Genomic DNA, 17,691 nt, shown 5'->3' on the forward strand with positions numbered 1-17,691 from the left:
ACAAAAACACCAACTTTTTTCCCGGTGAGGTACATAGGGGGCTTCTTTCCAGAGCTAGCCACAAGGAGTGTTCCTGAGCGACTCCAGGAGTAAGTAAGTGTAGACGTGAGGAAATGAAGACAAAAAGATTAAAAGGGCAGGAAGGGTAAGTCCATAGATGAAAGAGACAAGGAGGGTGACCAAAGAAAGGTATCTTCTTCAGATGAAAGGGGGAGGAGGAGAGATAAGTAACGATCGTTTCTCCATACCCTGGAGTAGGCCCCCCATTGTCCAGGTTGAAAACTTGTTTGGGGTTGAGCAGATAGTGGAATTTCCGAAGAATTCTATGGAAAAAAAAAAAAAGAAAGAGGGAGAGAAAGAGAGACAGAGAGGGAGAATGTCATCGTGAGAAGTCACAGTAGAGCAAACACCTCTGGAGCCCACTGGTGGTGGGAATCTGGGTCCATTTAAACCCAAGAGGGGAGAAGACTGCACAAGGCCCTGCAGACCCTGAAGTCTCAGGTCCAGTTGGCTTCATTCACACCCTCACGCCCTGGCTCAGGGCCTCCCCACCATCTAAGATTGTAGCATTCAACCCCAGGACTATCCTCCCTTGCGGATGAATAAAACTTCTATTCTCCTAAAGCTCAGTCCTCCTCCCAAATGTTCCATATGTTCTAGGTAGTACAATTCTGCTCTTTGTGGACTACACAAAGGTAACAAGGAACCCTCTATGGAAACCCCCCACAAAATTCTGGGATCAGGAGGCAATGCAGGAGGTGGGGCTGGGGAGGGGAAGCCAGGGGCAGTGACCACCTGTAGGCTTGGTGTCAAGGCTCCAGCTTGAGACTAATCAGGTCAGTTCAGGAGGGGTGCCCTGCCCCCTGGACTAGGGAGCAGGGGTTCTCATAGTTCTCACTTTAACCCTACTTATTATTTTTGTAAACCCGGATTCCAGATCACTGCATCATCTGTCCATTACCCTGAACTGAACAGGTTGGGGGGAGAGAGCTGCTTCACCCATTTTCCCTCTCTCCTCCCATTCCCTTAGTGCTTCCAGGAGACTGGGCATTTCCTTCACTGAGGAAGGAAGGAACTCATTTCTTAGGAGTTGGACAGCCCAGGAGGTCCCAATCAGGTGAGTCCTGCCACTCCTCTTAAATCAAGAAAGGACCTGCGAGGCTGGGAAGGAAACAGGCGTCTCAGAACCTGGTCGGAACTTGGGAGCCATAATAATGGCTCACGTGATGGGCCCGAGGCTAAGCATGTGTCTACTTTAATCCTCACAACGGAGCTATGAGAGGAGCGGAGGAAACCAGAGCACAGGGATGTTAAGCAGTTGGTTGATCCAGGTCATAAAGTGGTCGGGGGTAGGGCTGGGACGGGAACCCAGGTCTGCCTGGCTCTGCAGTCCGCCCTGTTGAGGGGAAGAAAAAACCCGAGTGAACTTGTCTCAGCCTCTCCATTTTGAAAAAGAATAGAACATACCTTTCTCCTTGTCTCCCTCCACTCTTGGGGTTCACCAAGACCAGCAGGGGGTGGGTACCCGGGGTAGGGATGATCTTATACTTCAAAGGTAAAAGAAAAAGAAATTAGCTCTTTTTCAGCCAAGAGGATGAATGAGACGAGAGTTGACGCTAAGATGCCTTCCAGAAAAGGGGGACAGGAAGCAGTTCCCAGCATGGAAGAGAGGGAGCTAGGAGGTAGGTCTCTGTCCACTGGCTGAATTTTCTGAGGGGTTAAGCAGCTAAGTGTCTTTGACTTGAGTGGACCTAAGCAGTGTTAATGTTGACAGGAGTCTGAGGCTAGGATCAGAGATGCAGCAATGGCACCATAGCTTTAAATGATTCAACAATGGTGTGATATTGTGGCTATAAGCACAAGATTATAGATATATTTTTTAATTTATTTTTTTAAGTAAGCTCGATGCCCAGTGTGCGGCTTGAACTCATAACCCCTGAGATCAAGAGTCGCACGCTCCACCCACTGAGCCAGCCAGGCATCCCCTATGAGCACAAGATTATACTTCGTGAGGGATACAACTGAATATAATTTTAGAAGTTATGGTCTTCTGGTCATACACATCAACCAAATAACACTCGTGAAGTTAACCATCACTTCCACCAGCATCTTCCAAATCCACATTTCCAGCCCTAGTTTTTCTCTGAGCCCTGATTCCATATTTCTCACTGTCCAATGGATACTTTTAACCAGACATCTCACCGTCACTGCAAACTCACATGCCCGAACCTGACCTATCTTCTGTCTCCACAAAACTGGTCCTCTCTCCTGGCTCACTGCTTCTCTTAAACATACTATTATCAGTTGGCTAGTCATCTAGGGAAGACCCCATCCTGCCAATTATTTCCTTGAATGTCCCTTAATCTCTGGCAGTCACCATGGTACCCACACTGCTTGGGCCTTTCCCACCTCAGGTAAGGCCTGTATGCAGTTCCTTCCTGGGACATCAGTCATGCCACTACTGCTCAGAAACCTTTAATGACACCTTCTTGCCCAGAGGATAAAATCCAAATCTCTTAACGTGGCAGCCATGGCATTTTAGCACAGCCCCAATCTCCTGTTGCCTCTTAAATGCTAAAGCCCTCAGTGGCAGTCCCAGTCAAGCCCGGCTCTGACTCTCCAGTGAGTGTGTCTCCTGCCTTCCCACCCTGGGGGCCTGCTCACACTGGTTTCTTCTCCTCCTTGATGCCCTGAAGAGCCCACTTCCTTCCTTTCAACCTCTTAAAAAGAACTTCTCATTCTCAGGGCCCAACTCAAGAGCAATTTCCTCTATGAAGCTTTCCTTGATCACTGCAACCAAAACCATTGCACTTGAAGCATGGAATATCTCCTGGGTTCCTTTTGTTGTCCGTTCATGTGGGTTTTGTTTCATGTGTTCTTAGGTAAATGTCTCAAAATGTCAACTGGATTCTAAATGCCTCAGGAGCAGGGCAGGTGTGCGTACAACCCTCCTCCCAAGCATCCCATGACACCGGATCAGGAAGTGGGTACTTAATAAACACTTGTGGATCCAGCTGAAGGACAGACTGATATGGAGGTGTAGCTGTATTCCGTATTCAATGTGTGATGCCTACCTTTCCAGATCTCAAGCTAAAATTTGAGCTAACACAGTACCATGTTGTTTGAAATGGACAGCAGCATTCTTTATGATTTTTTAAGAATTTTCTCATCTGCCCAGGGTGACTGTCTGTGTGACCTCCGGGGATGATATTCAAAATATTTAATGATCTGTACAGCATGGGCACTCTTAATCAAAACAGATGCAGGATAACCAGATGGAGGCCAGCTGTAAACAACTGGTATACCTTCATTGTGTATTTGTGTGTGTGTGTGTGTGTGTCTGCTCCACCTGACTTTCTGCCTTTCAAAGGGTCTAGAGCTATCCCATATTACTATGGTTTCTCCATCATTATTGCTTATGTTTTAATTTTTAAGACACACTAATTTCAAGACCCACTATTTCCTTTTCTAATACTTTTACTTGGTGAACCCAAGTAAAAAATGAGTTCTTAAGGGACGCCTGGGTGGCTTAGTTGGTTAAGAGTCTGACTTTGGCTCAGACCATGATCTCAGGGTTCTAGGATTGGGCCTCGAGTGGAGTCCCGCATCAGGCTCCTTGCTTGGTGGAGAGTCTGTTTGTCCCTCTCCCTCTTCCTCTACCCTTCCCCCTGCTTGTACTCTCTCTGTCTCCATCTCTCTCTCAAATAAATCAATAAATCTTTTTAAAAAATTCTTAAGTATACATTCTTAAGTATATATTTAAGGTTAAAGAAGAACTTTTGGATCTGATTAACTTTGTTTTGGCAGATCACATTCTAGAAACAGCTTGACAGTCTTGGAAAACCCATTGTATATTTTCAATAAGTTTTACATAACTTGTTCCTAAAAAGGTGATAAAGTTAATTTGACCAGCAATGAATCAGCCAACCTCCCTTTTCACCATTTGCCAACAGTGTGGTGGTCAAAGATAATTCCAGAAGGTGGAAATAAATTGTCCCTCCTGTGTGATGTAATTATGTAATTGACAGATGAGAAAGCAAATGTTGAGATCTATTTCTCTAGAACCCAAACCCTGTCCTCCCCACAGGCAGCCTTGGACACACTTAGAACAAGAGACTGGACTTGGGGCTCGCTGAGGTACCTGCATTACAAGTTCACCCTTGGCTGACACACTGCCATCAGACTTCCCACCTTGCCTGTCCTGTGACAAGAAAGACAAATACATTTTTTAAAAAATGCCCTAATTAAAAAAAAAAAGATCAGAAGAAAAACAAATAGTTAATATAAAGAAAGAGAATATAAAACCAATATAGAGTCAGGAGGAGTTTTTCAAAATGGGGCTTTGGACCTAAAAAAAAGACATGTTCCCCTATGGGTTTCTCTAGGACTCCCCAGGCGTCTGTCATTCTTTGCTCTGACTTTAACTTGGAGACATTGGAACAGACCTAGGGAGAAGAAACACTGAAATTGGCAGAAATCTAGTTTGTTGATTTAGAAGCCTGAGCTCTGGGAAGCATGGTCTTAGATCTGGCTTCTCTGTTCAGCACTATCTAAATGATGTGATACTAAGTCATTTTTCTTAGTTTTGTTTGTTTTCTTCAGTGTTTATTATTTTTTATTGAGGTTTATTTTGCATAATATGGTAAAATGCTCAAATCTCAATCTCCGGCTTGATGAATTTCTATATACATGTATACCCTTTTAAGTACGGTCTCTTCAAACATAACTCCTGGCATTTGAATTTCATAAATGAAATCATAGGCAGTCTTTTATTTTTTTCTTTTGAGTATAGCCTCTTTTGTTCAGCATTGTATCCTTGAGACTGTCCATGCTTTCACAGCTAAGCATGGCTCTCTCCCACTGCAATGCAGGATTCCATTCCACGGATATGCCTTAGACCCCTGCTGTCAGTGATCGTTTATTTAGCTGGTTTCTAGTTTTTGACTGTTATGAACAAAACCGATATGAATATTCTTGTGCAGATCTTTTGGTGAAATAAGTGCTCGTATTTCTCAGGCAGATACAAAGGAGGACATGTTGGGTCACAGAGTTAGTGTATTTCGAACCCAGTAGGTACTGCCACTTTGGTTTTCCAAAGTGGTGTTTTTCCTTCAGTTTTTTCATGAAACAGAGTAGCTGGTCAAGTCAAGCGTGAGATAGGAGGGATCAACGGGACCTGGCAACATCTTGAAGACAGAAGGGGACGGTTAAGTTGGTCGGTATTTGGTCAAAAAGAGGAATCTCCAACACAAGAGACTGAAAGCTTCAGATGGAGATAAAGGGACTTTAATTTTCCTGTTTACATCTCCAAACAGGGTTGGGACACCTAAGTGGGAGTCCTCAAGGGAGGGAGAAGTTCATGTTTAGACAACAGAGACAGGCTCACAGGGACAAGGGAGGCCTGGGAGGCCTAGCCACATGCAGGTGGTGACAGAAATTCCTGCAGCTGTGCTCTGCTGGCAAGGTGCTTATAATGTATGTGCTTTCCTTGATGGGCCATGTGGAGCATTCTAGAAGGCCAGCAGTGAGCCCCAGTCAGAGGAGTTTTCTGTCACAATCTGATGAGTGCCGCACTGCCCTTTCAAACGTGTAGTGAAAACACAAATGGTTTCTCCTTAGGAGTTGTGCGGAAACCCTCGGAGGGATGTGACTGTCTGAACGCTGCCTGCATCTGAGCCATGAACCCAGAGAGCCCAGAGCCTGGCGGGGCAAGAACACTTACCCGGGTCACAGGGCATATTGAAGTGGGCAGCAAAATATGGTCTCTGAGTTCCCCACCATCACACAATGTTGATAATTCACATTTTCGGTGAAACTGGAGGGAAGAATGAAGAAGAGAGTGAGTGAAACTGACCAAGGCAATGCCAGGTGTGAGGGTTCAGAGGTTTGCTGGGGAGACAGCTATGCAATGCTCCCCCAAATCCTTATGCACTGCTGGCTTTGGTGGTAGAGCTGCATGAGTGTGTGTGTGTGTTTGTGCATATGTGTGTGTGTGTCGTGTGGTGTGGTCAGGGGTGCCACGTTGGCTGCAGGCAGAGAAAGGAGACCGAGTGCCATCCACGACTGCTGGAGTGAAATGGTCATGGGCAGGCCTGGGACCCTTCAGCGTGGCACTGCCATGTGGATTCCAGAAACCTCCTTGGACATTTGCTCCCTAGGCTCTGAGACTCTGTAAGGAAGGAGATCTTGTTGAACAGACTTGCAAGAGGCTGGAAGTGAAACCCAAGACTCAACCAGTGCATTTTAAGAGATCTACAGTCTCATGTGGAGACAGACACATCCTTTTTGAGGCTAATACCTGGCCAGGGGGACAAGACAAGGACACAGAGCTGGCTTTGGCAGGCAGCATGGGCAGCGTCAGGTGTCCGGAGGGGACGTGGAGTGAGGCTGCTCTAAGGGGCGTGCCTTCCGCGATGCCTTGAGGAGCAGGGGCTCTCGTGTCTCATTGTATGCCTACTCTGCGCCCCCGGCTCCAGATGACAACCGGGTGAGTTAATGGTCGGGTGGCTGGCTGCTCACGGCTGCCTGGCCACACAGGCAGCGAGTGGACCGGCCCGCTTCTCCTTCAGCAGCTCTCGCTCCCCTGGCTCTGGGGTCGCCCTCTACCCAGGCAGCCTGGAGAGGCGCTGGCGGCACTGTTGGACTTAGAGCCTGGAACGGGGGCTCTGGGCCTCCCAGTCTTGCCGCCCTAGCTCTGCTCATGCCCTCTGGCAGGACGTCCGCTGCTCCCTGGCCACAACTTGAGCAAGAACACACCGGAAAGAAGCAGGGCCACCCTGCACGCCGACCCACCGTCATCCGGCACCAGACGCAGTGCCGCGCGGTGACGCTCTGGTAGCACTTGATACTTTTGTGGCACCGGTCACACTTGACGGAAGAGTTCCCTTCCACCCACGCGTGCTGCATCACCTGCAGGAGGGAAGGGAAGGGTAGCAGGGAAGGCTGCAGAGCCACATCCCGGGGCCCGGGGCCTGAGAGGAGCGCGGGGCTGGGGAGGGCAGAGGGGTTGCACTCCGCTCAGTGGGTTTTACTTAGTGGGCATGGGGCTGCTTGGCTGAACTGCACGGACTCCGTGCCTCCCTGCCTGACCATCGCCGTGCTAATCAAAGTCGATGAAAAACCACTTGGCCTGCACTTTGAATGGCTCATTCGCCGTGGCAGGCAAGCCTCTGAGCAGCCTCTTGTCTGGCAGTCCATCTGTCTTGCCGAACTCCTTTGCAGAGTGGTGTGCTTGTGTGCGCCCTCTTCTGGAAGGCAGCGCGATGCAGGCAAGCACTAGAGGGCTTGGGCCGCCGACAGAGCTGGTTGGAGTCACTGACCTTCCACTTCGCAGGCGGGTGCCCTGGGGCCAGTTCCTGGACCTCTCTGAGTCTCAGGTCCCTCATCTGTAGAAATTGGCATGATAAGCCCCACCTCTGGGTTTTCTGGGATGATTTAAAGATAGCGCACACGGAAGAGGCTCTCTGGCACAGTTCTGGCCCTTTGGAGGTGCCTGCTGAGGGATAACTCCCTTCGCCCTCCCGTCTTCTATAGGCCAGTGGCTCTCAGCCCATAAGAACCACCTGGGAGTTTCTAGAAGTCCTAATGCCCAGCCCTCACTCCAGACCAGATAAGTCGGAGTCTCTGGAGACAGGACTCGTCATTAGTTTATTTTAAAGCACTCTGCATGATTATAATGTGCAGCTAAGGTTGAGAAACACTCCAGAAGGAAGTTAAAGGAAAGAGTACAAAGATGTTAGTGTGGTTCAGCAGTCAGCGGCTTGCATATCTGTCTCCTCGAGAGCTGGTTGTACCTGCTCCCTGACCAGGAAATGCCAGCAGTGCAACTCGGGAACTTAGGAAGCAGGTGGGAAAGTCCGTGTACGTGTATGTATGTAAGTGAAGCCAAAGTGCCCCCATGACACCAACTTCCAGGAGTCTAAGCCCTCAGGTAGCTCCGTCTAGGATTTCTACAGAGCTTCTCAAAATTTTCTGCCAGGGCCACTGCCAACAGCAGAACAGAGAGGATATGGCCTCTACAGATATAGCACAGCCTGAAGGGCCAACTACAAACACAATATTAAAAACACATGGAATATTTGCACCATACCATCCTTGTGTGTATTAAATAAAAGCTTTAAAATTACTTATCAATTAAGTTACTATGTCCTCCTCCCTAAAGGTTTTTGGTAAAATTGTTGCTCTAGAAGATGAGTCATGTTTATTTTGTAGCTTCTCACCTTCTGCTGCACATCCCCCCAGGTATAAAATATCCTGTTTGCTGATCAATTTGTCACCTGTATGGTCGCACTGAATTTGCTCTGAGATTCTGGTTATCTTCATTTTGCAGAGTAAAAACATTACGCATCAGAGAGGTTAAGTGACCGGCCCTAGGTTCCAAGGCTGGTAAGTGGCCTAGTAGGGACTCACGGCCAGGTCTTCTGACTCCAAGTCCACGGCTGTGTCTCACCACCACATTGCCTTCTCCATCCTCTTCTGGGATCAGAAGAGATGGTGAAGGACCTGGGTTGCCCCTGGAGACTAAGAAGATTGAGAATGTGCCCTGTTGGCCCATCAGCGGCCTCCCTCTGTGGCATGTGTGCAAGTGGCCAGAGTGTAGGCTTAGGACCTGAGCCCAGGAGGTACGTGGTGTGTCCTGGTGAAAGGTATGGACATGAAAAAGGGTGTGTATGGGCGTGGTGCAGGAGTGGACAAGAGACCATGTGGCGTCTCATGAGGCACGCATGCGTGTCCTGGAGGCTCCCTTCTCTCTCTCGAGTCCTTCTGTGCAAGGCTAGATGCCACTTCCTGCCGCTAATCATCCCCTGACTCAGGATGAATGGACTCAGAGTGCCCTTCCCCTGCTCACTTTAAGGAGAGTCTATTTCCAGACTCTGTGAATGGCACCACCCAATGGCCAAGTTCAAAACCAGGGATCCATTCCTGACCTCTTCCTCACTCCCATCCCCTACGTCCCCATCACCAAGTCCTGGTGGTGCTACCTCCAAGTTATGTCTCAAACTCTCTTCATCTCCCCTACCTTAGCCAGGGGACAATCAAAATACGCAACAGCCGGCATGGTCGGGGGACCCTGAGCACAGACACCACCACGGCTGGACTGCTGCATAGTCAGCACGTACTGAGCGCAGGGAGTGCAGACCCCACCCCAAGCAGGCCCTCAGTGTGGCACTGCCTCTCACCTGAACTGTCGGAGGAGCTCTGGTCCCCCTCGCCCGCCCCCCATCTCTCTCCTGCCCCACGGTCAGAGCAGTTAACCTGATTTGCAAACCCAGTCATCTCTTCGTGTCTCTTCCTGTGCTTACAGCTCTTCAGAGGCCCCTTTGCTGTGCAGGAGGCGCCTTTTGGACTCCTCAGCTGGCCTCTCGAGAACTTCCCCAGGCTGGACCTACCACTTCTGGGGCACATCTCCTGTCACTTCCATTGAAGCATCCTCTGTCCCAGTCACACCAAACTAAGTACAGATCCTAGACTATGCCTTGTCTCCATGCCTTGTACTCAAGGCTTCCTCTGCCTGGGGTGCCTTGTCTTCCCTGATGCCTTGTGAAGTCCTCCCGATCTGGGTTCAAGACACAACTCAGATGCCACTTCCTCTGGGGAACCTTCCCAGGCCTCCTCCTTGGTGTCTCCACTGTCTGTCCCACACAGCCCTACTGTGATCATACATCTCAGTTGTTTATACTTTGCTTACATGTCTACCTCTCTCCCACAAGACCACACAGTTCTGGAACAAGCTGGGGACCATCCTATAACCTGGATACCCCCTAGCACAGTGCTTGGCACACGGTGGGCACCGGGGAGATGCTGATGGATTGATGGATGAACAGGATGATTTAAGGGTGGTCCCTGTGGCAAGGAAGGGACTTGAAAAAGCTTCCTGCCCAGGAGTCTGTGGTGATGGACATGTTGCCTGGGATGCAGCATGCAGTAGAACAAGGCAATAGGGATCACTAACCTCACCGCCCTTTTTGGTTTTTGAGTACGTTTTGACACATCCAGGAATGTTTTTAGATACACAGCGTTCATGGACAGTGTACTTGCAGTCTGAAAAAAAAAAAAAAAAGGAAATTGCTTGTGAGTGGCTACTTAGGAAGGTCCAGCCATACCCCGCCCCCCCCACCACGAATCGTGCCTCCCTCTGGGTGGCTGGTCAGAGGCAGGCGACACACGGAGCTGGCTTTCCAAATGGAAATTGCCCAGTGAGAAGAGTCCACAGTTCTCTCCCAGACATGCTTCTGTACCCTCTACCCCACCACACCCGCCTTCCACTGTGGAGTGTGAATGCAGGAAGAAAACATCCCCCAGAAAGGCACGTTCTGCTTAAGGGGAACGGGAGGGGCCCACCTGCGCAGTATGCCAATGCCATGCATTCTGGGGAGCAAACGGAAAGACCAGGGGTGTTCCTCACTTCGGAGTTAGGCAGGCCTGGGCCTGAATTCTGGCTCTGCCCTTGGTCACCACACACATAATTGTGGGTAACTTTCTTCACGTCTCTTGAAATTCAGGGTTTTGTATAAAATTGGGATAAAATGACCTCTCTTTCTCTTTAAAAGGCTTTTACAGCATTAGATGAGATAATTTGTACAAAGCACTATGTGTCTGTGTCAGAATAGCTATCCCATAAATTATTATTGTGGTTGTTACCACTTCTTACTACTACGCAAACAGCAGAGGCCCACAGGCCTGGAACCCACTAGAAATGAGACTGGGTTCTTCTTTAAGAAAAGTGTGAGAGGGCGCCTGGGTGGCTCAGTTGGTTAAGCGACTGCCTTCGGCTCAGGTCATGATCCTGGAGTCCCGGGATCGAGTCCCGCATCAGGCTCCCTGCTCGGCAGGGAGTCTGCTTCTCCCTCTGACCCTCCCCCCTCCCATGTGCTCTCTCTCTCTCAGTCTCCCTCTCTCAAATAAATAAATAAAATCTTAAAAAAAAAAAAAAAAAAAAGAAAAGTGTGAGAGCTGGATGTGACTGGGTGCTGGAAGGACAGGTGGCCCCTTCACTCGCCCACTGGTGCTGGCTCTTGGTAGACCAGGGCCCAGCTCTGCTAAGGTGACTTCTGTGGCCATGTTATTTGCTGCCTAGCTCACGTGTGCATGCTCGGATGAAACAGTTCGGAGGCCTGATCCGCACCCAGGGGCTCTCCTGCGCGCCAGCTCACCAGGCTCTGGTGGCTCCAGGCTGAGCGTTTGCTGCCTCTGTGGTAAGGTGGTTGGTGAGTGCGCCACACGCCCCGGGCCCTATAAAGCCTTTGCGCTTGTAGTCTCGCCTCCTCTCTGCGCGCCCCCCCCCCCTTCTCCACTCTCCTTCCTACATCACCCCTCCATCCTTCTCCGGTTCTCCTTTCTGGTCTCCTTCCCTCCTTTCTCACTGACGTTTCTTTCCTCCTCTCCTGTCTGACTTTACTAAATGGATTATAAAGAGAAACAAAGGGAGAGTTGTAATTTCCATTGCGTTTACACAATACAGTTTTATAGTTTATTAGTAACAACCCCCCAGCTTCAGCAAAATAAACATTCGCCAACAAAACCCAACTAAAATTGGTGTGAGATGTTTTAAAATTTTGTGTGAATGTTAACCTTTTTTTTTTTTTTTCCTAGGGCTCAGTGGCCCTTGGTAGGGTTCCAACAACAGGACAGCGTTTGTCCGTTTGACGTGGACAACACAAAAACAGGGCATAGAGCTCCTGCTTTAGTCCCTGCTGTGGGTTCCTCAAGCTAGGAAGCAGCAAGCCCTGGACTGTCCCTAAGAATGGCTCCAGTATGTGCAGAGTGGGGCCATTCCTGGGGCAAGGGGTTTGAAGGAAGTTGACTCACAAACACAGCACAGTCCTTGCTTCCGAACGCCCATCAGCATGACGTGGCAGAAGTTGCAGTAGGCGGGCTTCTTGAAGTGCTTCATGGTCCAGGCATGCCTCCCGTCCCCCTTGGGGCCCTGCGGGGATATGAGGGAAGGAGATGCTGAGCGGGCAGCCCTGCGCTAACAGACCCCAGGGGGCATCTCCTGGAGGTTTCTCTTTTTTCTAAAAAGACTCTTCTCATATATGGAAGACAAGATAGTCATTTATTTAACTGTTTTAGGGGTTCTTTTAAGAGAAGCGCAAATTAAAACAAAGGCCTTTGCTTCTAGAATTAGCAAATATGAAAAATCAGGGATATCTGAGTGGGAATGTATGTATGGGGATAAAATAAGACCTCTCCTATGTGGCTGGCAGAAGGGTAAGTCAGAAACTCCTTATCTATCTTCTATCTATCCATCCATCTGTCCATCATCATCCTTCAAATGTTTATAACTTTTGACTTAAAAATTCTCCTTCTTGGGTCTATCCTAAAGAAATAATTTTTTTAGTATATGTGCTGCTGAAGTGAGCACAAGAAATAATTTTTTTTGATTTATTTATTTGGGAGAGCGAGCATGAGCAGGGGTCGGGGGCAGAGGGAGAGGCAGAAGGAGAGGGAGAAGCAGACTCTTGAGCACAGAGCCCGATATGGGGCTTGATCCCAGGACCCTGAGATCATGACCTGAGCCGAAATCAAGAGCTGGCTGCTTAACCGACTGAGCTCCCCCAGGAGACCCCCTCCCCCACAAAGAAGTAATTTTTGGATGTCAGATGAACATTTTTGTGCTCTGCCAGATGTTTAATCCAGCACTGTTTAAAATAATGAAAAATTGGAAATATCCTGAAGTCGCAATATTATCCAAAGTTTAGTTGTGGTACATCCATATCATTTATTGTTAACTGACCATCAAAAAGATACTAAGAAGATTATCTAATGGCATGGGAATGTGCTCATGATACAATGCTAAGTGAAAACGGTAGCATGCAAATTTGATGATATATTATAATCTCAGTTTCACAGAAGATCTTGGATGGGAAGAAGTGTCACTAAACTGTTAACAGAGGTTAGCTACTGTTAGCAGTACCACAGATGTATTTTAATCTCTAATTTCTCCTCTCTTCGGTGTTTTCCAAATTTTCTACAGTGACCATGTACCGGTTTTGTAATCAGGAAAAAGTCATTTAGTAAAAACAATATACTTCTCTCAACTTTCTGTACACTGATAAAATAGTAAAGAGACGGAGATAGAGAGAGGTTTAAACCACTTCCTCCTGACTTGACCCAAAAGCCAATTCATCCTTATCCACGAGTTGAGCCAAGCCTCACACAACCACCTATGAGAGGGGGTCTACTCTCATATGGCTGGAGGAGGGAGACAGAGACTATTTCTTCAACATTACCCCCAATGTCTCCCCCAAATGCCAAACCAGCCTCATAGTAGACTGTAATTTACATCGGCAAAGTGGCAAACAAAAGCAAATGTGAACGCAGTTTGTATTAATCGGAAGTTTTATGCACTTATTTTTAAATATGCACTAAATTGTAAGTTTTTACATTTAATATTCAAGATTCTAAAGAAAGCATCCCTCGGTGTCTTAAAAATCACATTGCTAGGTGTGATTACATCTTCCAGCTTCTAGCTTGGGAGCACAGCCTCCCTGGAGGCTATGGCTTCAGGAACATGTCTCCGTGTATGTTGTCCCTGAACTTTTCTCTTGGGCTCCATCAAAAGATTAACATCTTTGGGCCCATCTTAAGTGCAGTAAGAACTACTGTAATAAGGTGGGGAGGACTGACAGGTACACAGAGTCAGTGTGCCGGACTCACACCCAGTTCCTACTTCTGGGCACCTCTGGTTTGGGCCGGTCACAGCAGCCAGATCCATTCTTGTGCCCAGATTGTGCTCCTTATGGTCTCTAGAGAGGCCCATCTGCTTTTCCAAATGCTGGTCTCCTCCAGGGGGAGGGCTAAGCATTTTCTTTCTCACCACCTCAAAACCCTGCTTCTTTCAAGGTCTGAGTTTTACAGAATAATAGTCTTCTTATCTAATGGTTTCCACTTTAGTAAACAGATTTACTAATTGATTAAATGGTTCATGAAAAGATTGATTCATCCACTCATTTGATAAACATCCAGAGGATTTCTGTAAGAATTAAATGAAATAATGTAAGTCAAGCTCCTAATCCAGTGCTTAACACATTGTGAATTAAAACTTTTATTAAGTTTCTCTCCGTGTTAGATACTAGGGAACACAAAATAAGTAGATTGTTTTCTTACGTGTAAGGAGGTAGATTTATACCTATACCAGAAATGAAGAAAGAGGGCCCTGGAAAAGTTATATAAACAGTCCAAGACTATAAAATAACAAGCAACTGATTTTATAATTGGGGGTCTTGCTGGCCTGAATCCATGCTCCTTTCATCCCTCTCCCCTACCTATATATTCTAGGGTTTTCCTTTATGGACAGAAGGGAAGTTACAGCACTCTTCAGCACTGCTTCTTCGCCTAGCCTGAAGGGCTGTCATTTTACCCTAAAATCCCTTTATTAACTAAATCAGCTGACTTTCCTTTTCTCAGATACTATTTTCACAGATACGGGGGTTAGAAGCAAAAGGACCCAGATGAAGGCGAAAGTAATATTTCTGCTTGGGTTATAGCGCCATCATGTGGCCCTTTCATTTCCACACATCGGAGTCTGCAGGGTGTGGGCGTCACCTCCCATGTGCCAGCCAGGTACCAGGGAGGCAGACTGTTTCTCCTATGCATCTGTGCCATTCAGAGATCTCCAGACTTTTTAGTGGCCACATGTGGGTTTTGAAAAAGCTAAAGGGGCAATGTGATTTTTAAGACACTAAGGGATGCTTTCTTTAGAATCTTGAATATTAAATGTAAAAACTTACAATTTAGTGCATATTTAAAAATAAATGCGTAAAACTTAAAAACTACATTCACATTTGCTTTTGTTTGCCACTTTACTGATGTAAATTATGCTCTTCTACAAGGTTGGTTTGGCATTTGGGGAAGACACGGGGGGTAATGTTGAAGAAATAGTCTCTGTCTCCCTCCTCCAGCCATATGATAGTGGATCCCCTCCATGCAAAGAGTTGCATCACGCCTTGGACTTAGCAAGTCCAAAACAGAATTGAAAATAGAAATTGCTTCCTTGTGGTTAAAATGTCTCATCTCCATTCCCATGTTTCAGAGAAAAAATCAGGAATGCTGGAACTTCCACTTTGATTCAAGTACTGATAGCAGAAACTATGCCTTCCTTATCTGAGCACGCCATGTCCTAGCTCATGTGGGTTCTTACACATGGTAGGTTCTTGGTAAGGAATCACTGAATGAGGTGTGTACTCTTCTGGAATATGGAGGTTGGCCTCTGGTACTAACTGGGTGTGTCTTGGGGCAAGTAAGTTCCTTTACTTCTCTGGCCCTCCGTTTGTAAAATGAAGAGACCAGCACGTGGATCACCAAGATCTTTTCCAGCTCTGACTTTCTGGGTCTTAAGGAATAAGAAGGCAGGAGTTGTGTAGCTCCTGGTTCCTTGATTTCTACTTAGCACTTGGGAAGAACTGGACACGCTGAGATGATTGCAGGATTCTTTGTTCTTGAGTGTTGGGAATGGAGGCTCAGCTTCTGAATTGCAGAACGGTCAGATGGAGACATTATGGGTGATGGCAGCCAGCTAGGGCTAACCCAGCTGAACTTCCTCTCTATGGCATTTCAGTTATCTCAGAGAGGTGTTGTCCACAACCTGTGTAACTGTCCTGGTAAATGCTTAATGTCACAATTTAGTGACATTAAGCATTTACCACCATCTAGCTCTTATCTTTCCTGCCTTGTGTATGGAAGTTATTTCCCTTGCAAGATAAGCAGACTAGGTCAGATGCAGACATATATTACCATGGATTTCATATTAAGCCTCTGTATGTATCCCCTACTCTGATCAAACTGGGAGGTTTCTCTAATACACCCTGAACTTTCTTTCATTTAAGACTTTGACCAAGCTTTTCTCCCAGCCATAAACTTTCTCTTCTATCATCTTCCAATAGCCAGATCATACCCATCCTTGAGAACCAGATCCAACATCCTCTAAAGACCTGACCTTTACACTCAAGAACAAGATATCAGATTCCCACACGTACTTCGAACCAGGCCAAATGACCTCCAAGGCTTCTTCCCACTTTCTTACTCCTCAGTGTAGGAGGTTTAGAAAGCATGGGATCTTTGGAGTCAAGTGCAAATAAATTCTGGCTCTTCAGGGCCAGAATTTCAGTTTTCCATCTATATAAATTGGGGAAAAATATGTATCTTATCTGGTTGTTTTGATGGTTAAATAAGATAGTATCTGAATAACCTCCAACTTGCGACAGATCGTTATCTTTCCTTCCCTTCCTTCTTTCGTCAACACTCTTAGTGTATTTTTACCTAATCTGTTGAAAAGATGGGATTCTTCCTTGACTTCCCCCTCCCCCACTGGTTGAGTCTAAGCTTCTGGTAGGGGAATATTGTATTTGTGTCCCCTTGCTGTGCTCAGAACAGTATCTTTATTTAATTTAGTAAATGTCCTCAGTCAAATGAATGAATATATGCCAGGCACTAACAGGTGGAAAGAGAGGACTTTGAGGCTGGCCTAGAGCCTATGATGTGCCCATTGGGGAAGTTGGGACAGAAGCCAAGGCCATATATAGATGTTAATTTCCACATGGAACCTGATGCTTCTGAAAGACAAGAGCTCTCTGAGCTCAGGCTTGCTGACTTACAGAGTCGTCCATGCCCAGCAGGACCAGCAGTGGGATGGTGGTCATCCCTCCATGGACCCATTCCTCTAGAGACACAAAGCCGTCCCGGTCATAGTCCATCCCCTGCAACATCTCCTTCAGTATCTGCAGAACCCAGAGAGCAACAATTGTCCACTTTCATCCTGCACTTCCCTGCCTCCCTCTGTCCCCTTCTTTCTCTTTTGCTGTGTTATCTGTTTTGTGTTTTACCCCTTTGTCCTCTGATTTACAGCGGGCAGAGCAGCGAGGGAGCAAACAGGGGTGAGGAGGCCAGTCCATACCCTGCCCTGCCCTGCCCTGACTATGTGGATTTGGGCAAGCCACCCCCACTCTCTGGGTTCGGCTTTGCTTACCTATAAAATGAAAATAATATTGCTATGTGTGTAGCAATGTAGTGAGGATAAGAGAAAAAGTATATAAAATGTCTCATCTAATACCTGACTCATAGGAACCCCCACATGTAATTATTATTATCCGGTGACTGAGAAAATCTTTAAAATTCTCTCTCTAAATTCCTTGAACCCCTGTTATAAAAATTTAGCTCTGGTGGAAGGGTTAGGGAGCATTATTAGGTATTATTATTATTTGAATTATGTCTTTAATGTTTCCTATCAGAGAAGGCGGAAGTCAAGGTATAGGACCCCAGAGGAGCTGCCTATAAGAGGGTGAGTCTGGGAGAGCATGCATGGTAAACATTTGTATCCTGAGTGTCCTGCTTTCATCTTGGAAGCTCACTTGGATGTCTCCCCTTGTTTCTGGAAACTTACAGGCCTCAGCTCCGTGGGATCCCACTCCAGATACTGGGCAATGTGAAGCATCTGGTTGACAATACGGTCCATCTCCTAGAAAACATCAAGGGATGATGAGGGAGAACCACTGAAGATGTGTTTTCGAGAGCAAGACTCAAAACCAAACCCTGTTGGGAAGATGGGCAGGGCAGAGCATGAGAAGCAGCAGTGTAACATACTGGTATTTCATAAGGAGCTCATCATTTGTCTCTGCTCTTTATTTCAGCCCTGACTACAAAGCTCTGTGGAGAGTAGATGCTCACAAGAAGCACAGAACATGGATAAGCCAG

General features: G+C 47.1%; 1 protein-coding gene across 1 annotated transcript in view; it reads right to left on the reverse strand.

Annotated features, from left to right (window-relative positions):
• Window positions 1–17,691, reverse strand: part of DGKG (diacylglycerol kinase gamma) — a 208,205-nt gene that overhangs the window by 115,562 nt on the left and 74,952 nt on the right. The window contains exons 8-16 of the mRNA XM_034999770.1: window positions 17,381–17,455; window positions 16,596–16,718; window positions 11,809–11,926; window positions 9,953–10,041; window positions 6,793–6,909; window positions 5,723–5,815; window positions 4,142–4,201; window positions 1,468–1,547; window positions 249–323 (exon numbers count right to left, since the gene is read on the reverse strand). Coding sequence (XP_034855661.1) covers window positions 249–323; window positions 1,468–1,547; window positions 4,142–4,201; window positions 5,723–5,815; window positions 6,793–6,909; window positions 9,953–10,041; window positions 11,809–11,926; window positions 16,596–16,718; window positions 17,381–17,455 — 830 coding nt within the window. The remainder of the gene's footprint in view (window positions 1–248; window positions 324–1,467; window positions 1,548–4,141; window positions 4,202–5,722; window positions 5,816–6,792; window positions 6,910–9,952; window positions 10,042–11,808; window positions 11,927–16,595; window positions 16,719–17,380; window positions 17,456–17,691) is intronic.

The sequence above is a fragment of the Mirounga leonina genome, unplaced genomic scaffold (assembly GCF_011800145.1).
Source record: "Mirounga leonina isolate KUSES-001 unplaced genomic scaffold, KU_Mleo_1.0 Mir_115, whole genome shotgun sequence".
Lineage (NCBI taxonomy): Eukaryota > Metazoa > Chordata > Mammalia > Carnivora > Phocidae > Mirounga > Mirounga leonina.